General features: G+C 45.2%; 1 protein-coding gene across 1 annotated transcript in view; it reads left to right on the top strand.

Annotated features, from left to right (window-relative positions):
• Window positions 1-1,476, top strand: part of PTPRB (protein tyrosine phosphatase receptor type B) — a 61,523-nt gene extending 60,047 nt beyond the window's left edge. Inside the window, exon 33 of the mRNA XM_049792084.1 lies at window positions 343-1,476. Within this exon, the coding sequence (XP_049648041.1) occupies window positions 343-489 (147 nt within the window). The 3' untranslated portion in view covers window positions 490-1,476. The remainder of the gene's footprint in view (window positions 1-342) is intronic.
• Window positions 1,477-20,455: the final 18,979 nt, after the last annotated feature.

Raw genomic sequence — 20,455 nt, 5'->3', positions numbered from 1 at the left:
GTTACATGTACTTTATACCAAAGCATTCAGAAGTAGCTATCCAACACAGCATCGTGTCAAATTATGCCTTACAGTTGATAAGAGCCTTCACTCATGACATGATCCGTCAAAACATATTATGTTCATTTATGTTCTACTGGTAGCATTTCTGAAAACAGGTGATCATAAAACTTTACTGTATTACTAGTGTGAAAAGGAGATTAATTCTAGAAGTATATTTTCATTTTTAACACTACCCTTGATTTTGTGCGAGGGAGTTGGCCTGTAATGATTTTTCACAGTACAGAAAATTAAATTACAAAATTTCCAAGAATGACTTAAAAAAAAATAATTCTTTTGCAGTGTCAATATGTGTATCTACATCAATGTGTGAGAGATGTGTTAAGAGCCAGAAAACTTCGTGGTGAACAAGAAAATCCTTTGTTTCCAATATATGAAAATGTGAATCCAGAGTATCACAGAGGTAAGTGCAAGTTTATCAAATTGTAAAATGTTTCAAATGTAATAGCTCATTGACAATGTAATTGAGGGGGAAAATTGTGCTATCCTTTGCCATCAATTTTTATTCTCTCCTGGACCTTCATTTGTTCACTCCTCTGCTCTTGTCAGTCTTACAATTGCATCTTTGTTTCCTTCATTAGTAGTCATTATAACTTCTCTTCCTGCTCCTACCTTAGCTTCATGCTCTCTGTGTCTCACACTTCACGGTACCTCTGCTGTTGGGGGAACTGAATCCCTTCTGTATCATGATACTGGCTTCCTCTTTTACCTCACCAGTGTTTACACCATCCACTTTTAAGCACACTGAGGCTGCTGGCTGGGCTCACTGGGCTCTTCTGTCATTCACAGAGTTTGATTTCTCTCCTGAATCACCCTCATTTGCTCTTGACCATACAGGCGGCCTTAGGAGACTTCCCATCTGCCTTGATGGGATAATGGAGGTGTCCAAGGCTATGGTCTTTCTTTCTCCCCCAACTCTCCATCCTTGTAGGCTCTTTTTCCTAGCCTGTATCCAGTCCCTTGGTGATAACAGTTGCAGGAGTAGCAAACCTGGCACTAGCACTGCCCTTCACCTCCTGTTCTTATGGCCAGAGGACCAGTCCGGAGAAGCTGTAAGCAGAGGTAGCCTGTGTGTCCTGGTAGAGCTGATTCCTAAGGGCTGTAGAAGTTTTCAGTCAGACAGCAGGATCTCAGTAGTTCCTCAAATTTGGGCATTAGGAATTGAGATTATATGATGAGAGATCAAAATAGTTTTCTTGATCTAGCCTGTAGAAATCAGAGTTGTCATCAACAGGTAGAGCAGGCTTGGAGGAGGCCAAGGACTGAAACAACCAGGGTTCCACAAGTTGGGAGTGCCAGCAAAAGCAGAGGTGGGGTCTGCTCTTCAGCAGCCACATCAATCACCAGCCAGCACTGCTGCCACACAGCCACCTTTCAGAGCACTGTAGTCAGCTGGCAGATTTGAACATGAAGCCACCTGGGGTGTTTTAATTTTTCTAATCTCAGTTTTCCTTGCTTTCAGATGCTGTTTATTCAAGGCACTAAGAATGTTACAGACACCTGCTTTTGTGACCACATTTGTTAACTAGGGGTTTTGTTTGGGTTTTTTTATGTATGTATTTCATGCACTAGAAAGGTGCCAGACCTTTCTGTTGAGACTGTGTATAATTTATTGGTCTGGTGATTTTTTTAAAGATATATAATTTAAGTGTAATAGATATTAATGTATATAATTGTATTTTGGCATTATGTAAATATGTATTTTTTCTATATTGTTTATATTAATATTAAGCTTCAGATAATACTATTTTTTCCTTATCACAGTTTTTATGAACTGTTCTACATAAACTATTTTAAATTGTATGGCTAACAGGACTGCTGCGTTTAGGGCAGTATTAGCATATAACACACAGGAAAAATCCTATAAGAGGAGAACCTCTTTTTTTTTAACTAGTTCAGTGTTTGTGAGATGAAATAAGCTACTATTAAGCAAGGGAACAGTAGTCCTGTATAGAAATTACAATGCTACTCTACACTTTAAACTTACTGCTTTTGATCTGACAAAAATGGGTATAACCCATAACACAATGGCATACCTTTTACAGAACTCATTAACAGCCCAGCAAAACAGGGTCCACCTCACTAGAAGCAACTGTTTCAGTCTAATGTGACATACATAGTAGAAAAATATCAAACAACATACGCTGCCATGAAGTCTAGCAGACCTTTCCCCCCCCACATGCTTTGAGGGGAGACAGGTCCCATTCTGATTTCTTTACACTGGTTTAAGAGAGCAGAATCAGACCACAGCCTGTGTCTGTGCGTTTTCACATGCGTATAATTATAATAAGAAAGGTGTTCAAGGAAATGCCTCAAATGACATTCATGTTAACAAACAGACCTGTAAGGATGTGAAGTCTGGCAACTTCCATAGCTCATTAAAAACAATGCTATACCATGCTAAAAAAGTAGAGACATTATAAACGTATTGATATAAAGACATATAAAGGTATATACCTTTATCCCACAGTTTACACAACTGGCTTTGGCCTTAAGCTGCTTGCAGCATAGCTTCCTTGGCCCAAGTGTTGGTCTTCTTTGAATGCGACATGCTTTTGCAAAGGGCAAGCATGGCCCCAGCCTGTCTGCATAGAAAGACTCCTGCACTTAGGTGTTGCCTGATGTCACCACCACAAAGGCAGTTGGAATAGAAAAAGGCTCATCCGTAAATCGAGGGATGTAGGCTGGCAGGGCTGTGCTAATCATTGGATGACTCAAAGCATTTAGTGATTAGCAAGAAGTACAATTGAAGAGCACTCAGCAGGTATCCTGCCCAGCCAAGTGGATTAGGCACATCCTCTCTCCTCTGCAAAGAGGCTTCTCATTCAAGGAACTGAACACTCTGTTTAGCTGTTCTTTGTCTTTATAAAACACTCTTCAAACAAATAGAGAAGAGGCAGTACACAGTTCTTCTCCATCATAAAAAGAAGGAAGGGCTTGATAGTTCTTGGTTTGTGTATCTACCAATACTTTACCTAGAGAAAACTTAGCCTGCTGCTGAAGACAAGTGCCTAAATTCCACTTTTATTTTGGAGATAAATAAATACTTCAGAAGGCCTCCTGAGAACCAGCCAGTACACCTAAGTGCCTAACTGAGGAACTGCTGTGGCCTTGGGCCAAGACTATCGTGATTTCACTATGGCATATTGGAGCCGCACTCTCCTTGCGGTAGGAACACTACAGCACTGATGGCTGAAGAAATCTGCTAGGCAGCTCTGACATAGTTTTCTTAGATCATTCCAAAGCAGAACCAGCAGGACTATGCACACCCATGTCACTCTGTTTTTTCTAAAGAGAAGCAAACAGCCTGATGGTCACTCTTCCTTCCTGCTCCATCTGGAGTCTCATCCTTTCTTGACCAAATATCCTTGCGTGCCTCAGAATCATAGAATCATTTAGTTTGGAAAAGACCTTCAAGATCATCGAGTTCAGCCATCATCCATACCCACTAAACCATGTTACGGAGTACCCCGTCTATGAACTTTTTGAATACCTCCAGGGATGGTGACTCAACCACTTCCCTGGGCAGCCTATTCCAATGTCTGACAAGCGTCTCAGTAAAGAAATTTTTCCTAATATCTAACCTAAATCTCCCTTGCCGCAACTTGAGGCCATTTCCTCTCGTCCTATCTCCAGCCACCTGGCAGAAGAGACCAGTACCCACCTCAGTACAACCCCCCTTCAGGCAGTTGTAGAGAACGATCAGGTCTCCCCTCAGCCTCCTTTTCCCCAGACTAAACAGCCCCAGCTCTTCAGCCGCTCCTCATCAGACTTGTGTTCCAGGCCCCTCACCAACTCGGTTGCCCTTCTCTGGACACGGTCCAGCAACTCAGTGTCTTTCTTGTAGTGAGGGGCCCAAAACTGAACACAGGACTCGAAGTGCAGCCTCACCAGTGCCGAGTACAGGGGTACGATCAATGCCCTAGTCCTGCTGGCCACACTATTTCTGATACAGGCCAGGATGCCGTTGGCCTTCTTGGCCACCTGGCCCACTGCCGGTTCATATTCAGCTGGCTGTCAACCAGCACCCCCAGGTCTTTCTCTGCCGGGCAGCTTTCCAGCCACTCTTCCCCAAGCCTGTAGCGCTGCCTGGGGTTGTTGTGACCAAAGTGCAGGAGCCGGCACTTGGCCTTGTTGAACTTCATATAATTGGCCTTAGCCTGTCCAGATCTCTCTGTAGAGCCTCCCTACCCTCAAGCAGATAGACCCTCGCTCCCAACTTGGTGTCATCTGCAAACCAGCTGAGGGTGCAATCAATCCCCTCATCCAAATCATCGATAAAGATATTAAACAGAACAGGGCCCAACACCAAGCCCTGGGGAACACCACTTGTGACCTGCCGCCAACTGGATTTCACCCCATTCACCACATCTCTCTGGACTTGTCCATCCAGCCAGTTTTTCACCCAGCAAAGAATACACTTATCCAAGCCATGAGACGCCGGTTTCTCAAGGAGTATGCCATGAGAGACAGTGTCAAAGGCCTTGCTGAAATATCAGCCTTCACAGCTACTCAGAACATATAAGCTTGATTAACCTTTTAGGTGTCTGTGTATGAAAATACTGCTCATTCGTCTTGTACATCCTCTTTGGCCCCACATGAACCTCAAGATTCACCACCCTTAGTGGGATCTGAAGAAGAAGGGAAGTACCATTATAGTGGAAGCCATTTTCACAGTGGGAAATAGAAGCAAAACCACAAAGAAATGTGCAAATTTTCTGCAAGCCCCTTTTTTCCCTGTTTCCTTTGCTAGATAGACTCTAGGTTAGCAGGGAAGGACAAACAAGTATGGCAGCTTTAGATCGATCATTGACCCTGTTAATAACAGCTGAACTTAGGGTATCACAAAAATTGCCGTTGTGTTACGTGCGCTGCATTTAGTCCTTTCTTTTTGCTGCGGTAGCTGAGGACTGAAGATCACCATATTAGTTACCAGCAATAGAATTACACTGTGAAGACGTACCAAATGTACCCTATAAATTATCTCACGCTATATATCACTGTGTCATTTTTTATGCTAAGGGAAATGGAACTCGCTCAATAATATATGGTCTGGGGGCAAAAGTCTGATTGTATACTCTGTATGCATTTTGTTCATCATTTTCAGAAAGACACACATTGTTCTGCTCTTTATTTTAACATCATTGTTTCTCAGCTCCCTCCTCCGCACCTACAGAGTTCACAAATGTGCACCCAAAATGATGATGTCATAGCAGACAGCTATTTTCATCTTTTCTCTCAGCTAATAATGGACACAGTTCATAAGCTTCTTCCTTCTCATCACTTAATAACATGACAGATGACCTTAAACACTCTGGCACAATGCTCTTGAGCAGCCTTACATCTCTGCCTAGCTAGGTCACGCGTGAGACTGTACGCACACACATTATTGCTCTGGCTCTGCTTTCTAGCCAATTCTGCTCATAGGAAACCAGTGTAAATCCACTGAGAATAAGTAAAAAGTATCTATGTAGCATTTTGTTAATGTATGTAAGACACCTACTTATCAGTATAATTAATTATATTTACTGTGCCTCTAAGCTGAATAACAGGACTGATGGGAAATTGTTAATGTAACAAGAATGGACTTGAAGGAGCCTGAGTTTCTGAACAAAGACAGCTCTTAAGGAAAAAGACATCCTTTGCTGAAGAGGATGTTTCTGGTTTGAATGTCCATGAATGACGTTCAGAATTCCCTTCTTGATGTTTCCCAATAATAATGTTATAAAGCAAGGCTAGTGTTGTCGCTGATCCATAAGCTAAGATTTGCACACTTGGAGCCCAGTCCTGTGAATCTCTGCATTGTCCACAAAGCTACCTGATTACTTTCATGGAAGTCAACTGGAATGCTTGCATGAAGAATACCATTCCACTTCTGAAGGACTTGCAGGGTTGGGCTTTTAGGTTAATTCAAATTTTTGTATTGAAAGTTATTTAATAATGAAAAAATTGTAATAAATGTTTTTTTAATCTGTGCAATACAATTACAAGATCCACTACCGATTGTAGAAAACAAAAAAAAAAAAAGATTTTGCATAGCTGGAGTTGATAAATGATATTTTTTGTAACTAATGGAACACAAAAGTGGGTGAGGGAAATAGGCATACTGTGAAGATGTCATAAAAGTGCAACTTTATACATTTTTCTCTGCTGCTATAATTATTTATACAGCTTATATACGTGCCTAAAATTGCCAAAAATATTATTTTATGCCATGATATACTATGAATTTCCTTTCAGTTGTAGAACAGAGAAAAGAAAATGTGTGAGCTTTAAGTTTATATTATGTATTGTATATGGTTATTTACGCTTTGACTTTGAAAGCAAAAAGTTAAATACTAGACAGATAGGAGTACATGAGCACTTAGCCGTGCTCCTCAGCCTGGGAGTTAATATATGGGCTAGAGGGATGAGAACAATAACCATCTAATCACTATATTAGCATCTCCTCCCAGGGCCACAGATCAGAGAAACACGTCTGACATTCAGAGATACAGCCTACCGCAGCCACGGCTTCACTACCAAGGAGCGGCATGGCAGGTGCTTACATTGATTCAGATTTCTTTCAGCACTTCAGGCATGCAGTTTGCGTGAATAAAATGCAATATAGAATGACCACCGCTCCCCCAATGGCCCTGTCACGGACGTTCGGGCGCTGGAGCTGTGAGCTCTGGGACCTAGAGTCCCCGGAGGCTGCAACTTTGGATGGAAGATGAGTGTGCACCCCAGTACTTCGGCAGCTCGCTGTGGGCCCCGTGCCCTCGACTGTCCCGCTCAGGCTGATGAAGTCAAACTCCTGACCTGTCGGTAGCACTACTATGGCCAAAGCACACTGGTCTGTTATGAGTGACCTCGCAGAGCAACTCCTAGTTCAGACTGCGATTTGGTTTTAAAGACTGGCAGAAAATACTGCAGACTAAGGGACTAGCTAAATTTAGCAAATACAGTGTCAACGATGGTGGTAGATTGATACCCATGATGATTTGGTTGTTTCTTGGTTTATTTGAAAGCTAAAGAAATAGTGTAAGTAATGTTAGGTAGCTAAATATATATTGCTCTACAGCAGGGCAGTATGTTATAGTGAAAAAAACCACAATTTTGAAATGTGGCTAGCCATAAATTCTTTGCCAGTGCCTGGAGTAAAGTGTCTGGAAAACATCTTCAGCACATATTCCATTCTTATATGCTAGATAATTACTTATATTTGTGTTCCTAACAAACACTGGGTGAACACAGAATTGTGCTACTATTGTCAATTTAATTTATGCATTTGTTAAGTATATTTTTATATTTTTAGCTACAGTCAACAAATCAAATATATTTGAGTGTATTTTACACATTTTTATAAATAGTTCATGAATAAAACATTCATTTAAAAACCCCCACGTCCTCAATCTTCTGTTTGACTGCCGTTGCATTATGGATTTTGTTGTCCTGCTGCTCAGAGAAAAGGTCATAAGTGAGTTTGATTTCAAGTGAGGCGGTCTTCAGAGAACATTAAATTCATCAGAAGCCTCAGCCTGTTGGGGGAAAGGGGGCTCTGCTGTTGCCCGCTGGCTGGATTAGTGCCCAAGCGGAAAGATACCGTTGTTCCCTTCTCCTCCCCAGTTCTCTGCCCTCCTCCTTTAATAAACCGAATACTGTCTGGGTTATGCAATGGGTATGTGAAACAACAGTACATCTTGAACTTGAGTGCCTGTTATTTTAGAGACATTTCGCCAGGCAGTTGTACCAATTAACACTGCACTGGAGCCCCATCACTGCCTACCACCCGAGGATCTGAACCATGCTTTTTAACAAATATATTTCTTCCCCTCCCGTTCTCCACAATGCTTAAAAACCAATTAGCATTCTTGTGGGTTCAGGGTGCTTGGCAGTAGTGTGCTATTGCCAGCGCTCTGTGTCTCAGTTATTCCTTATTTGTCATCAGAAGTGTTTAGGATGAGTTAATTCTGTTTATTTAAAAGGAAGAATGATTTATTAGCTTCTGTTTTGTACTGTGAGCTATTTGCTGAGGGGATGTGTGCTGAAGGCTGAGGGAGTTGTTAGATTTTCTCTTTGTGATATAAAAGCTTATCTCTGAGCTGTACTTTGTCCTAAAGCCAACGTAGACACAAAAGAGCAGTAATAAAGATAAAATAATGGACAGTTAATATCTCCACACAGGAGAAACATGGCTAGCATTGCAGACAAGAAGAAATACAAATGTTTTTACAAGGTACAACAAGGAAACTGAAACTCAGAGGGTCTCCTCTAGTTTGGCAAGAACACGGTGGCTGTTTCCTCTTAAAATACTGCCAGAATCAAATTTTTCACTTTGGACCTGATTTTTACCTGGGCTTCATACCTGTGAGCTGGCTGTTTTGTCTGGTAAGTCATTTCCTATACCAGTGCTAGATAATAGTTGCCTTTTTCTGTCAGTCCCGCTTTTCTCTATCAGCAGGTTTCCTAAGCCCTAGAAATAGCTGCCGGTGTCAGATGTCTTATGGCAGGCGCGACGTGGCAATACCGATATGTCAGCAAATACAAGTGGAAATTTCAAGTGTTACTAACCAAGCCTTTGCGCTCTACTCGGGTGCAATAGCAGTCCTGACCTCTCCAAAACCCCCGGCAGCAGCAAATGAAGAAAAAAAGAGAGAGGAAAAACAGCATTCCGGTTAATTTATGGAAAATGTTGCATTTTGGAGGAGTTGCAAAAGCCAGACCCACTTTTCCTGTTCTGAGGGTCAGCGATGCGTGGAGCTGTGGGTGCCGACAGGCCACGCACGGCCGCCCGATTGCCAGGAGGGAGGCGGCGGCCGGGCTGTATTGATCACTGAGCCGCCGATGGCCACCCCTTCGAATTGATCCGCTGGTTTTCATCGTGCGGCGGCTGCAGGCGCCGTCTCTGCTCACTTGCAGCACCCAGCAGCGTTGGCGGGTGAGGGTCTTCAGGGACAAACAGCCCCGGGGCCTTCATCGCGGCTTGTATCCGCACGGCCAGGCGCATGTGCCTCACGCTTTTTGGGGTCTGGCTCCTGCAGGTATCCGACGTCCTCTTTATACCCACATCAAATGCTAACTGTTGTTTGCATCACGCGAAACCTCTCCGCAACAAGCAGCTTTGCTTGGGACGAGGGGTGGTCCCCGCTCCCAGAGGCTTGGAGTAGTCAGCGGCATGGAGGTGCCAAGGTCCAAGAGGGGCAAATTTTTTTGCAGACCTCGAAGCCTTCAAGTCTCCAGGCAAGACATTACCTTAGCGCCTGAAGCTTTGCTGTTGCAGAGGTTCTGGGACCCCTAAAAGAGGTGAAAGTCCCCCTGAGGGCTGTCGCTGACCGGGCAGGGTCCCCACCATCAGCATGGGGAAGGTCCACGCCGAGCCCAGCTGCAGGCTGCCTTCTCCACCCCTCCTGAACCAAATTCCCAGCTGGAAAAGGTGGCAGGAGCATGTCCTAGCCACCAGACATGGGCGCACACAGCTTCAGCAGTCAGAGAGGAAGGTTCCTTCTTCCATCCCTGAGCTGTGGGGCCACGGCACGTGGGGGGTGACTGCAGAGGCACATGGTGAGGACACACTGACTCTGCCAGCCGGTGCTGCGTGACCGATGCCTCCCCTCCCACGGGGACGCACCATCCCACCAGATCCCCCCATCCCGTCCCCAGGCTCGCGGGGACCCGCACGCTCCAGAGGACTGCGAGCATTGAGGCCGCTTGCCAAGAGCCGGGAGGAGAGGGCGAGAGCCGTGGCCTTGTGCTGGGAACCCGAGCGTCGCTGGCAAGTGCTGTGGCGGCTGGGCCAGACATTTCTGTACACGGCCTTCCCCACGCTCCTGCCAAAATCCCTGCCAAATTACACGCCGTGTCCTTGCTTGTCTTTGGTGTTCAAGCACCCAGGGCTGCTTAGGTGCCAAATCAATAGCGGAGAGCAGCTGGAGCGGCTAACTCTTAGCGAGGGAAAAGGCAGAGTTTTCCTGCTCTCCCCACAGCACCACACAACCGCGTTGTCAGGTGCCACCTGAGACCTGCCATCTGAGAACTCTCAGGACAAGAAGGTGCCCAAAACCAGGTATTTCTGCCCCTAAAAGTCTTCACCCATCACTAAAGGAGAGGCACTGTTCTCTCTAAAGACGGGGCACAGGCATAAAGGGGGGAGGTGAGCGAGCCCCTCCTGGGGGTACGTGTCTCCCAGCAGCCCTTCTTCACAGTTTGGCTCTCATGGATGATTTTTCTATGTATCTGTCTCAGCTGGGCTGGTTTGCACCAGGCCTTAAAACTAGACATGTTTTGCTGAGCGATGCCCAAGCGCGTTGGTCCAAAACCCGGACAGAAGAAAGCTGATGATCGGGCTAATGTAACACCTCTTCGGTGGGTTATCAGGAGGATAAATTTGGCTTTGGTCTGCTCCTTCCTTCTTGTGGAGAAGGTATGTTCATTAAGTCCTTGTCTCCACTTCTAGCGGAGCCGTAACATCTCCACCAGCTCCGAAACGACTGCTTTGCCCCTTGGATGTGGGAGCTGGGCACCTAGACAGCACTGAGTGACACGTGCCATGCACAGGCTGCACTCAGAAGGCACTGACCAAGCCACTGCCTCACCCTGGCTCCCTCCATCTCTTGAAACATTTAGTGGCAATCCCTTCTGGCATCTCAGGTCTGAAATAATACCTTCAGGAGAAGCTTATTGACTGCGGAGAAAGAGCGAACACCAGGAGTGCTTCCAGCTGACCACACAGAAACATCTCCAGCAGAGAGATGTCTATTTATCTGGGGTAATCGTGCCACACTGCCCTTAGGAGTGCTTATCCCCAAGCAGCCAAAGGGGTTTGGAAGAACCATACCCCAGAGGTATGTCTCTCATCAAAGATACAGAAAGTGGTTAGATTGACAAAGCCGTCATCTTAGTAGACTTCTACAGTGCTTAATGTAGACATCCATGGGCTTAAATGAACTGGTTACTACCCCTGTAGCCTGGTCACATTTGGGGATGGACTAGGAGTTGAGCATCTTCACCCTGCTCAATGGAAGTGGTCCTGGGGCCTCCTCGGGGCGTCAGACCCTTGCAGCTCCGTGTTTTCAGGAGCTGTTCCGCATTTTCAGAATAAAGCTCTGAATTTAGGCGATGCCCTTTGGAGTCCCACTCAGAGGTCTGTAGCTAAACTAAAACCCAATCCCAGTTCTCACACTGGTTCAGCTCCTTCCCCAGGACTGTAACTGGTGAGCACGAGAGATTTGCAGCTGAAGTGTCTCCACGAATCATCAGAGTAGTGAAGTGCTGGGGGAAAATAGTGCCACAGGACGCTTCCAGAGGCATTTCCTCTGCCAGAGAGAAAAGCAACCACGTTGGGTGGCTCCACAGGACACCAGCACTAGATCCCTGCGTCAGTCTGCAAGGATGAAGGAATCGGCAAGGAATACGTACTCCTTTAAAAATTCTGCCAGTCCTTGGCATACACACACATATATGTCAGTAAGGATGGGAATATATTTCAAATCCATTTGTTTGCATTGCCACAGGATGCAAAGTTATGAAAATAATTTTCACTTTGCAAACAATATTAGAAGTTTTTAAAATTATCTCTTGCCACTATAATCAGGAGATCTCTCCCACTCCTACTGGATACATGGGACAAACACATCTGGTTTTTGCCCAGACCAAGTTTGAGGCTGTAGCGCAGCCAGCACAGAAAGCAGGCCCTTCAATTCTGTTTTCCATCCCACAGAGAGTAAAGAATCTTGAAATTAAAAAAAAAAGACTAGTGGCATTACGGGTAAGAAAGCCCAAACTTCCTGGAAAATCAAATACAGACCAGATGGCATGTAGTAAAGCTACCCAAATAGATTTGGTATGAGCTGAGCTACACTGTAAAAACACAGAGTAAAAATAATTGGATGCAGAAAGGAAAGTGAAGGTGGTCAGAATGCTCCACACAGCTTGGCTAGGGAAGAAGATGTTATGCAAATAAAGGACAGCTACAGAAAGGTCCATGTGTTAATTGGGGGCATTTCTCCTGCCTGTCAGTGACTAAAGTAGCAGTAACGAAACCACTAGGAGAAAAAGACGGATACTTGCGAAGGCAATAAAGAGGTATATAATGTCCAAAGTATCAAACAGATCAGAAAAGATATGCTCAAGACACCACACATGATAAATGCCAGCATCCTGTTATCTTATCACTGGATCTGAAAGACACCTGGAGCCAAATTATTTGTGAGAATCCAACTCCAAGAGAACGAACTGGCAGACAACTGGAATTAATTAATGCCCTACAGATCTGTGCTAGAAAGGTTGGAGAGCACTAAAAATATCTGAGCAGCCTGTTTCTTTACACATCATGCCAATTAGATCTGGTCAGGCTGTGACAAATTTTCTGTAAACATTCTGGTGAACAAGCAACTTCCCCAGCCCTCTCCGGCAGCTCCCAGGGTGGATGAAATCTTGCCTTTAAGATGCCTGAAATTTCAGTGGCAAAAACAGAGCAGGGAAAAAGCAAAAGGAAGAGCTGGTGTCAAGTACGCTGTGGCTGATTGAACCAGGGCAGGTAGGAAAATTCCAGATCCTTGATTTGGCAATGTTCTTCAGCATGGATTTCTGTTTGCTTTGGTGGGATTAGACCTAAACATCTTCTTGTACTGCATCTGTTAGAGGAAAAGGAAAAAAGACAGAAAATATGGTGAGTGAACTTCTACTGCCCTTGTCTAGGGAATACGCATCCATTTTAGTGGGGAGAAATACACATACATCCATGCTGGGATGGGAAGGCAGCTAGAAAGACGGCTAAAGCCACCAAAGACCTCCACCAACTTTGTGGTGACATCTTTTATTTACTTTCCCTTCTCTGTCCCGCACAACATCAGAGACCTGATGAACAAAAACCCTGTGAAGGACCATACGGTGCGATCGTGGGGGCCGGACCCCGTCGTGCTCTGAGCTGCTGAGATCGTGCGGGGCGAGTGGGAGCACACGCACCTCGCCCAGGAGGTCCCCGCACCCCGGTGGGACCCACTCCTCTTCCTCACTCAGCCTCGATGGGGAAAACCACACTTGAACCCTCTCTGCTGCTGCTGTCCCCAAGGAATCAGCTCTTGTTCGCCTCCTTTTTTCCAGCCTCAGTGCCGCCCACTCATTCCCGCATCCCTCTGCTTATCGCCGCTCGGCGCAACAGACTGGGGAAGTGATCTGTGTTAAAATTACCTTGTCATCAACAAAAACAAATGGCTATTTTTAAGCTCCCCAGTCTGCTGCAGGAGAGGGAGTCTGAGGTTTTCATGCCTACACGGGCTGGCAGGGCATGACAGCTTTGTCAGACATCGCTCTTTCTGCTTCTCGGACCTTCCCCCACTCCCGTAGCCCACCCGCTCTGGCCGAGCGTGACCTGCCCCTTCCCAAGTCCCACCAGGCTGCCCCCCAAAAACAAGACTCAAGCCCAGCTCGGTCCCCAGCCTGCCACTTGCATCTGTGAAGACCAGGTATGATGGATTTGAAAAAAAAGTGGGTTTCACCCTGGCTTTCCCATAGGTGCAAGTATGACTGATGGCTGGGAACCAGCCTCAGAGAAGAGACGACCAGAGAAAGGGAAAGAAAAGCTCTGGGCAGCGGGAGGAGGAGGGATATTGGTTTATGTCCCGTGTTATGCCAAGCACGTGAAACCCCGATGCAGTGGGACTCTGTTCCCTGCACGGACCTCCTCCAGGGAGATGGGATATCTGAGGGTCGTCTTAGTGTGACCAAGTCCCCTTCGCTCCTGAAATGCCACTTTATGTCTTCTAGTACCTGCACGCTGGAAGGGAGAATTGGGTGCAGAGACTTCACAAACAAATTTCCCGTACCTACAGCTCCGTATCCTCCCCCCTCTAGTTCTTATCTCGGTAATTAAATTATGCGGCTGAGGAAAGTGATTTGGAAAACAGATGGCATGCAAGATGCTATAGAATACAGTGGTGCATTTTAAACCTCACAGCAGAGACACAGACAGATTTGGGTGGTATATGGGCCTTGAAGTAATTGAACTTCAAAGGCTGCTTGTGCGATGGCCTTTAACCAGAGGAAATGAATGGCCCTCTAGCCTCCAAACTGATACTCACAATTAAGTATTAAAATCAAGCATTTGCCCCAAACGTTGTGGCTGGTCTAATTTGCCACACAAGTTGGTGTGACCTAACCATGGTTCCTGGTAAGCGTCAATGGTAGGAAATATGGAATTTGGGCAAGATGGCATCTTGAAGCAAGCCGTTTAGCCTAGCGCTAGTCCAAAAAGTAAGGGAAAACGACACAAAAAAATAGCAGACCATTAATTAATCTCTGCGAGGCTCTAGGCCCATTCTCCCACTGTCCTTACATTTAAGACCACGGCATGAACTCGACGGGGCAGGGCTGGCCAAGGACGAGGTGCCAGAGCTGCCGGCAGCGTGAGTGCCGTGTCCCCAGACATGCTGGAGAAGCACGACGTGGTGGGAGCCCACCGCTGGCGCCCAGCGGGGAAGGAGAAGGGGAGTTTTTCGCCGACGTAGCCGAAGAAAGGGGTTTGCCAACGGCTCTGGACCAGCGTTAAAAATGTCTTCACTCAAAACTTAGATGGTAAAAGAGATTGTGCTAGCTTGTGTTGGAGTGGGCTGCTGCCTCCTTCCAGGAAAATGGCACGGTCGTCAAATCCCACCCTCTGAAACGGTGCTGGAGATCGCCTTGTTGTAATGAAAACCATCACGCGAGGAGCTAGGGGAGTCCTACGGCTGGCAGCTGTTTCCACCGCTGAGTATATTTCCACACAAAGCTGGAGGTAATTCTCAGAGAGACTAATAAATTGAACATAAAGAGTTTAAACCGTCCGGATAAATAATGGCAGATGTTTAGGGAAGGAGCAACAGGCAAAAGTATGAGTTATGCAGTGCCTGCAGTTCAAAGAAAATTAGTTTAAACTGCGAGGGCATTGTTTGGAGGAACAGTAAGGGATAAAGGGACGAGGGGAGGGAGGAAGGGGGGGAAAAGCTGTCTCCCTTCCCTCAGACGCGTGAGTGCCATCCCCGGCTAGCATGGCGAACCGCCGCTTCATCGCCAAAAGAGCATCCAGCGCTTGCAGTGGAAGCAGAAGCAAACACCATCACTCGCAATCCCACATCCCATCCCGCAGAGCTGGCTTTCCCAGAGCATGATCAGCATGTAACGGGGCCGCTGGTGTGCAGAAACAATGAATCCCGCCACAAAACCCCCATCTTCCTGCAAATGTTTTCAGCAAAGGACGAGAAAGTGGGTTAGTAGCTGGGGAACCAGGATCCCTGCATTTCATACCCAACTCTGTTTCACTGCCCAACCTTGTGCATAACACCTAACCTCCGCAGGCAGCGGTTCAGCTGCCTGTAAAAGAAATTCTCGCTTCCCAGGGATGTGCGGAGACCTACAGTCCAATTAAAATCCCTGTTTGAAAGACGCTATGAAAAATAACTCTGCTGCCAGCCCTCTTCTTCCTCACCCAAGGACGGAGCAGATTTTATTACGGTACGTTTGCCAGAAATTTACTCTCTTGAAATGGGAAGCAAACCCTTCATTGTCAGAAAGGCTGCAGCACTTCTTATGTGGGTTTTTTTTCTGAGATTTCATAGGGGATAATAGGTAGGGTTTAAATGGAGAGGGCCAAATTATCAGAACGCTTTTCAGCTGTATAATGAGTATTGCTAATAGCAATGCTTGACTTGGCAACACAGTCTTCAAGGTTATTTAGTGAAACACAGTACGTACATCGAATGAAACAAAAAGTCAATTTTAATATGTCTTTGCAAAATAAATATAAAACTAATCAATTTGGCTTTTCACTTTTATTCTGCCTTTTTGTTTTGGCTATCAGTAAAAGCATGCTTGAAAATGCAACAGAAGAAGCTTTAGACAGGCGTGGTAGAGCAACAATAAAGCGAGGAGGAATGCAAATTGGTACAGAATGTCTTCGATCATTATAAAGATAATTATTGAGAGACACAGCTCGGTGTGCATGAATACAGAATAATGATGAGTTTCGTAAACCTTTACCGCACAATACATATGTATTTGTGTGCCTGGAGAAAGGGGGCTTAAGAAGGAAGCAACAGGGTGAAATCAAAGAGTATGTGAGTCACTCCAACTGCAGGATGGAAGGAAGGAACAACTCCCAATCCATCTTACTTGGAGGCAGCACAATTAACGCTGCAACGAGCTTCCACTATGCAGCCAGACATTAGCTGCCCTATTGCTACAAAATGGGCTATAAATCTGTACAGGTATTATGGACGAAAAGAAATCATTCCCACAAAGTTTCAAGATAGGTCAAGACGTAATTTAAACAGTAGGTTATTAAAAACAGATTTGAATATGGAGTTTTGCCTAAACCTTCTTTAATTTTGCTTACTTTGCACAGTGAGAACTCCTTGGGCATGTGTGCGTGTCCTGTAAGCAAGGAAAACAGGTTACTGTCAAGTAAAATTGCATGCATGACTATGTGGTTTATGCCCAAAATATTTCTGGAGGAAAAACCAGCCTAATCCCAAACCTGTTGACATTGATACCATTGAATTTTGAGATGTTCAGTCCCAGTGATGTCGTGTTTGCTGCATCCAGTCGTGCAAACTCTTTTCCCCGGGGAAGAGTTCAGGCAGGGGTTCTGTGGCCACGCAGCGATTTGCAGCAGAAACATGTTGCTTTTTGGAAAGAAAAAAGAGTGTGATGGTCCTGATGCTGCAATGACAGAACCCGAAGCCGGCAGAGCCCAGCAGCGATGGCTTCACCTCCATCCCCCATACCCCCAACACACAGCCTCAGGCACCAGAAACTGCCCAAATTCCTGAAAAAAAAAGCCCTGCAACACTGCTCTAAACTTCCCAGCAGTTTCAATGTAAAAAGAATGGGAAATACACATCGCTCTGAACAAAACAGGTTAAAAAAATAGGTTGAAACAGGTTAAAAAACCCCAACACGGTACCCCCATACTCTCCCAAGAAGTCACTGAGTGGCAGCTCCTGGAGACAAGGCTGTGGTTTCAGCGTCAGACACCAGCTAAATGCCATCAATGCCAGGGTTAGCTAGGGACGATCGCATCAGCGTGCTGCCTAACACCTGAAGGCTTTACAGTCACATTTTTGCTTGCCAGATGTTTCTCTCCACCAAACGCTATATTTGCTCCGTCCCTCCCATCCTCATTTATTACCTCGTATTTTTTCAGGAATAGAAAAGACATTTTATTCTTCTGCTAATATTCTTAGCTCGTCGTATTTGCTGTTGAATCACCTGCCTGTCAAACTGGAGCTCACAAACCTCCTGATCTGGCATATTTTAAAAAATTCAATTAATTTGCCCTTTACCTTGCCATTTCATATCATGAATAAAGCTACTGAGACACCTCACCCCACACCTGTGCTCAGTATCTCGCTGTTCATTATTGCTTTGTGTTGACAGTTCCGCAGCCCATTTTCAATCTCCCATTGCTTGATGCCAGCCTGATCTAAATTAATTTTTCCAATAAGATCTCAAGACATTATTTAAAATACTCCCTACGGTGTATTACTTCCCATGTATGTCTCCATTAGTCTCCAATTTGGCTGTAAAAAAGCAGCAAAGTTCACAGGACACTATTTGCTTTTCATACACCAAAATCATTTACTGCCTGTGATTAACTTGTTCCGATGGATACTTGTAGATTCATAGCGCATGCTCTATATTTTCGATAGGGATTGAAAATTAATCCATCAAAAGCAAGAGACACTAGCTAACTCCAGAATTTCCTCCCCCCCCCCCCCCCCCCCCCCGCCCTTTGGTATCAGAGCCATGGGGGTCATGATTTTTCAGAAAAAAAATAGTCAGGATCCAGGCTACCTGCCATTTAGTCATACTGACCCCCTGCCTAGAAACAGACTTCCTGGCAATTTCAAGGTTAATTTTTAATTGCCTCAAACATTATTCTTCAGAGGAATAGTGCAGGAAAAGACAGTTCAGCCCTTTTAACTCCACCAAAGCTTTCACTTGTTGCCAAACCTACGTCCCTTCCAGCCTTTCGCATTTGCCCTCGGGTGGGACCGCTCTCCGGTCGTGCTCTCCCCCCCTGCAGCCCCCCACCCTGGCAGCATTCCCAATATCCAGGCCCCCGACAAGCCCCAAATATGACATCCCGGAGATGATGCTCTCTCCGACCTCCGACCTCGGGGGGTGTCCGCTCTGCCCCTCTCCTGGGGGTACCACGAGCCCAACGGCATCGCTGCAACGGGGGGGAAAGGGGCCATGGAAAAGCTGCTCTCCTGCCAAATGGAGAAAGGCTGTGGCTCTGCTCAAAGCAAGCTGACCTGCAAAATTCAGGCTGTAGCCCCGCAAACCTTTGGCGTAAGGGGGTCTGTGCTTCTCGCATTGAAATTGCATTCTTGCATCGGAATTCATCGAAGCGAAATGCAGCCATGTGCGTATATTGCAAAGACACAGACTTCGATATTGGCACGTGCTCTGATAGGTATGGTCAGAAATTGCTCCTTATCTGAGGTCTGGATTTGTCCTAATCCCACAGCGAGGGAATGGAAATGACCTAAAAGTTGGCTCTTGGCGGCTTTTGAAACAAAACATTAGCTGCTCGCATCTCTTTTTGAATTGATCCTGCTGCGTGGGGTCCAAATAGTTGAAGTATTTTGTCCAGAAACCATCAATAGCTGGCAGTTGCTGAACAAGCAGTTATATGAAAGAGCTTGATAGTTGATTTTTTTCCAACTGCTTTTAGTGAATGGCAATTGTCATGCTAATAAATAAAGAGATAAAATTTATGTTAGCTGAAAAGTTATGAAAAAGTCACGTTATGTAAGGTAATGTTCAACACTGCATTAGGTCATTAAATTAAATTACAGGCAGATTGGTTTTGTTTTTTTAAATGCTATATCAAAGGTGATTTAAGTAACTTTCACTGCATTTCTGGGAGAGTTTTTTTCAGGTTGATTGCTATATGTGCTCTTTGCAAATTGTTTGTGCATTGAAGGCGCATACATAATTTTACAGCTATGCCAACATATTTTGTAATAAAATTTTACATCCAAATTACAGTTATATAATTTAATGGGCTATTCTTTTTCTTCTTATTGCACCTCCAGCCATGCATCCAATGCACACAAAGCAATTTCTTGGCTTATGAGACTTACAACCATTAGACCACCGAAGAGCTGTGAATTAAACGCCGTGCAAGTAATGACGGCATTCGTGCTAACATATCAAACCAGAAAGAAAATTGCACAGCCTCTCAAATACCAAACTTTGGGGTTGATTCATTCGGTGGGTCTGTGACCTGACAAGGCAGTATGATTAATTGCACACACATTCCCTTGGAGGTTTTCCTGCTCATACTTTCTGCGGCAAAGATTGGTAGCTTGACAGATCAGCGTAGCAACCTCTTAAGATGCCAGAAAGGGAAGGGATTGGTTTCTGATTGAAAGTTAAGGGAGGAATAGCAGCTGCTTGATGCTGAGAAAAAAAAAAGCAGCTTTCAATTCTTGGAGAAATCACACATAGAAATAAGCTGATTTTTTGATAACTCCTGCTATGGGATTTCTGTCAGGGACTGCAAGAAAATATTCACATGTTACAATAGGCTTCATAACTCGGAATTCAGCTGTGCTTCCTTTCATCTGATTACCTAAATAGAAGCCATGGCCTGAGGTTTTTTTCTTTTCTTATTAAACGCTCTTCTAGGTGTCTCCTCTTCCACATGTTTATTCTTGGCTTTAAGATACTTTTGGTCATTTAGGCTAAAGTTTGCAGAAACACAGATTCAGCAGGCAGCTCCCGCATTTGCGATGCTGAGCAAAGATGCTTGCACAGCACGTTCCTTCTGTTAACAGGCAATCCGCGGTCTCCCGGCATCGTACCAGACCCAAACAAGTGTTGGCTGCCCGGTTTAAAAGAGTTTTAATTTTTCAAGTAAGGCCTAAACGCCTAGCAAACTCCATTAGACACTTCCTCAAGGTTACTTAACCCCTATACCTTGTCTATGAGAGGGTTTTAAATATTAACCCACGTTTCCCCTTTCACATTTCCCAGCTGGACTCCGACGGAATAACGCGACGAGCCCAGCTGGTAAAAGCCCTTCAAATCCAGCAGACTGTGCCGGACCCCTGCCAAAGGGCTACGTTTATGGCAGAAACGACAGGTAATGACCTTTAAATTACCCCTGGGTACCCCCGTGACATCCCTCCTCTGCTCCGAGCGTTGAATTCAGCTCCTCGTTCAGTAGCTAAATTTCCTAATGCGTTGTGAAATCCCATCTTTTACTGGCAACACAGAAACACACAAAGCGGGAGAAATGCAAGAAAAAAATGCTCCTACTACTTCAACTTTTAAAATGAGCCTAAGAAGCTGACAGAGGAAGATACTGTATAAACAAAATTATTTAATTGCACTACATGAAAGAGAAGGCTGGTCTTACTGAAGCGGA

Source organism: Accipiter gentilis, chromosome 34 (genome assembly GCF_929443795.1).
Source record: "Accipiter gentilis chromosome 34, bAccGen1.1, whole genome shotgun sequence".
NCBI lineage: Eukaryota > Metazoa > Chordata > Aves > Accipitriformes > Accipitridae > Astur > Astur gentilis.
The sequence above is the reverse complement of the archived record's forward strand: the minus strand, read 5'-3'. Positions and strand labels throughout refer to the sequence as shown.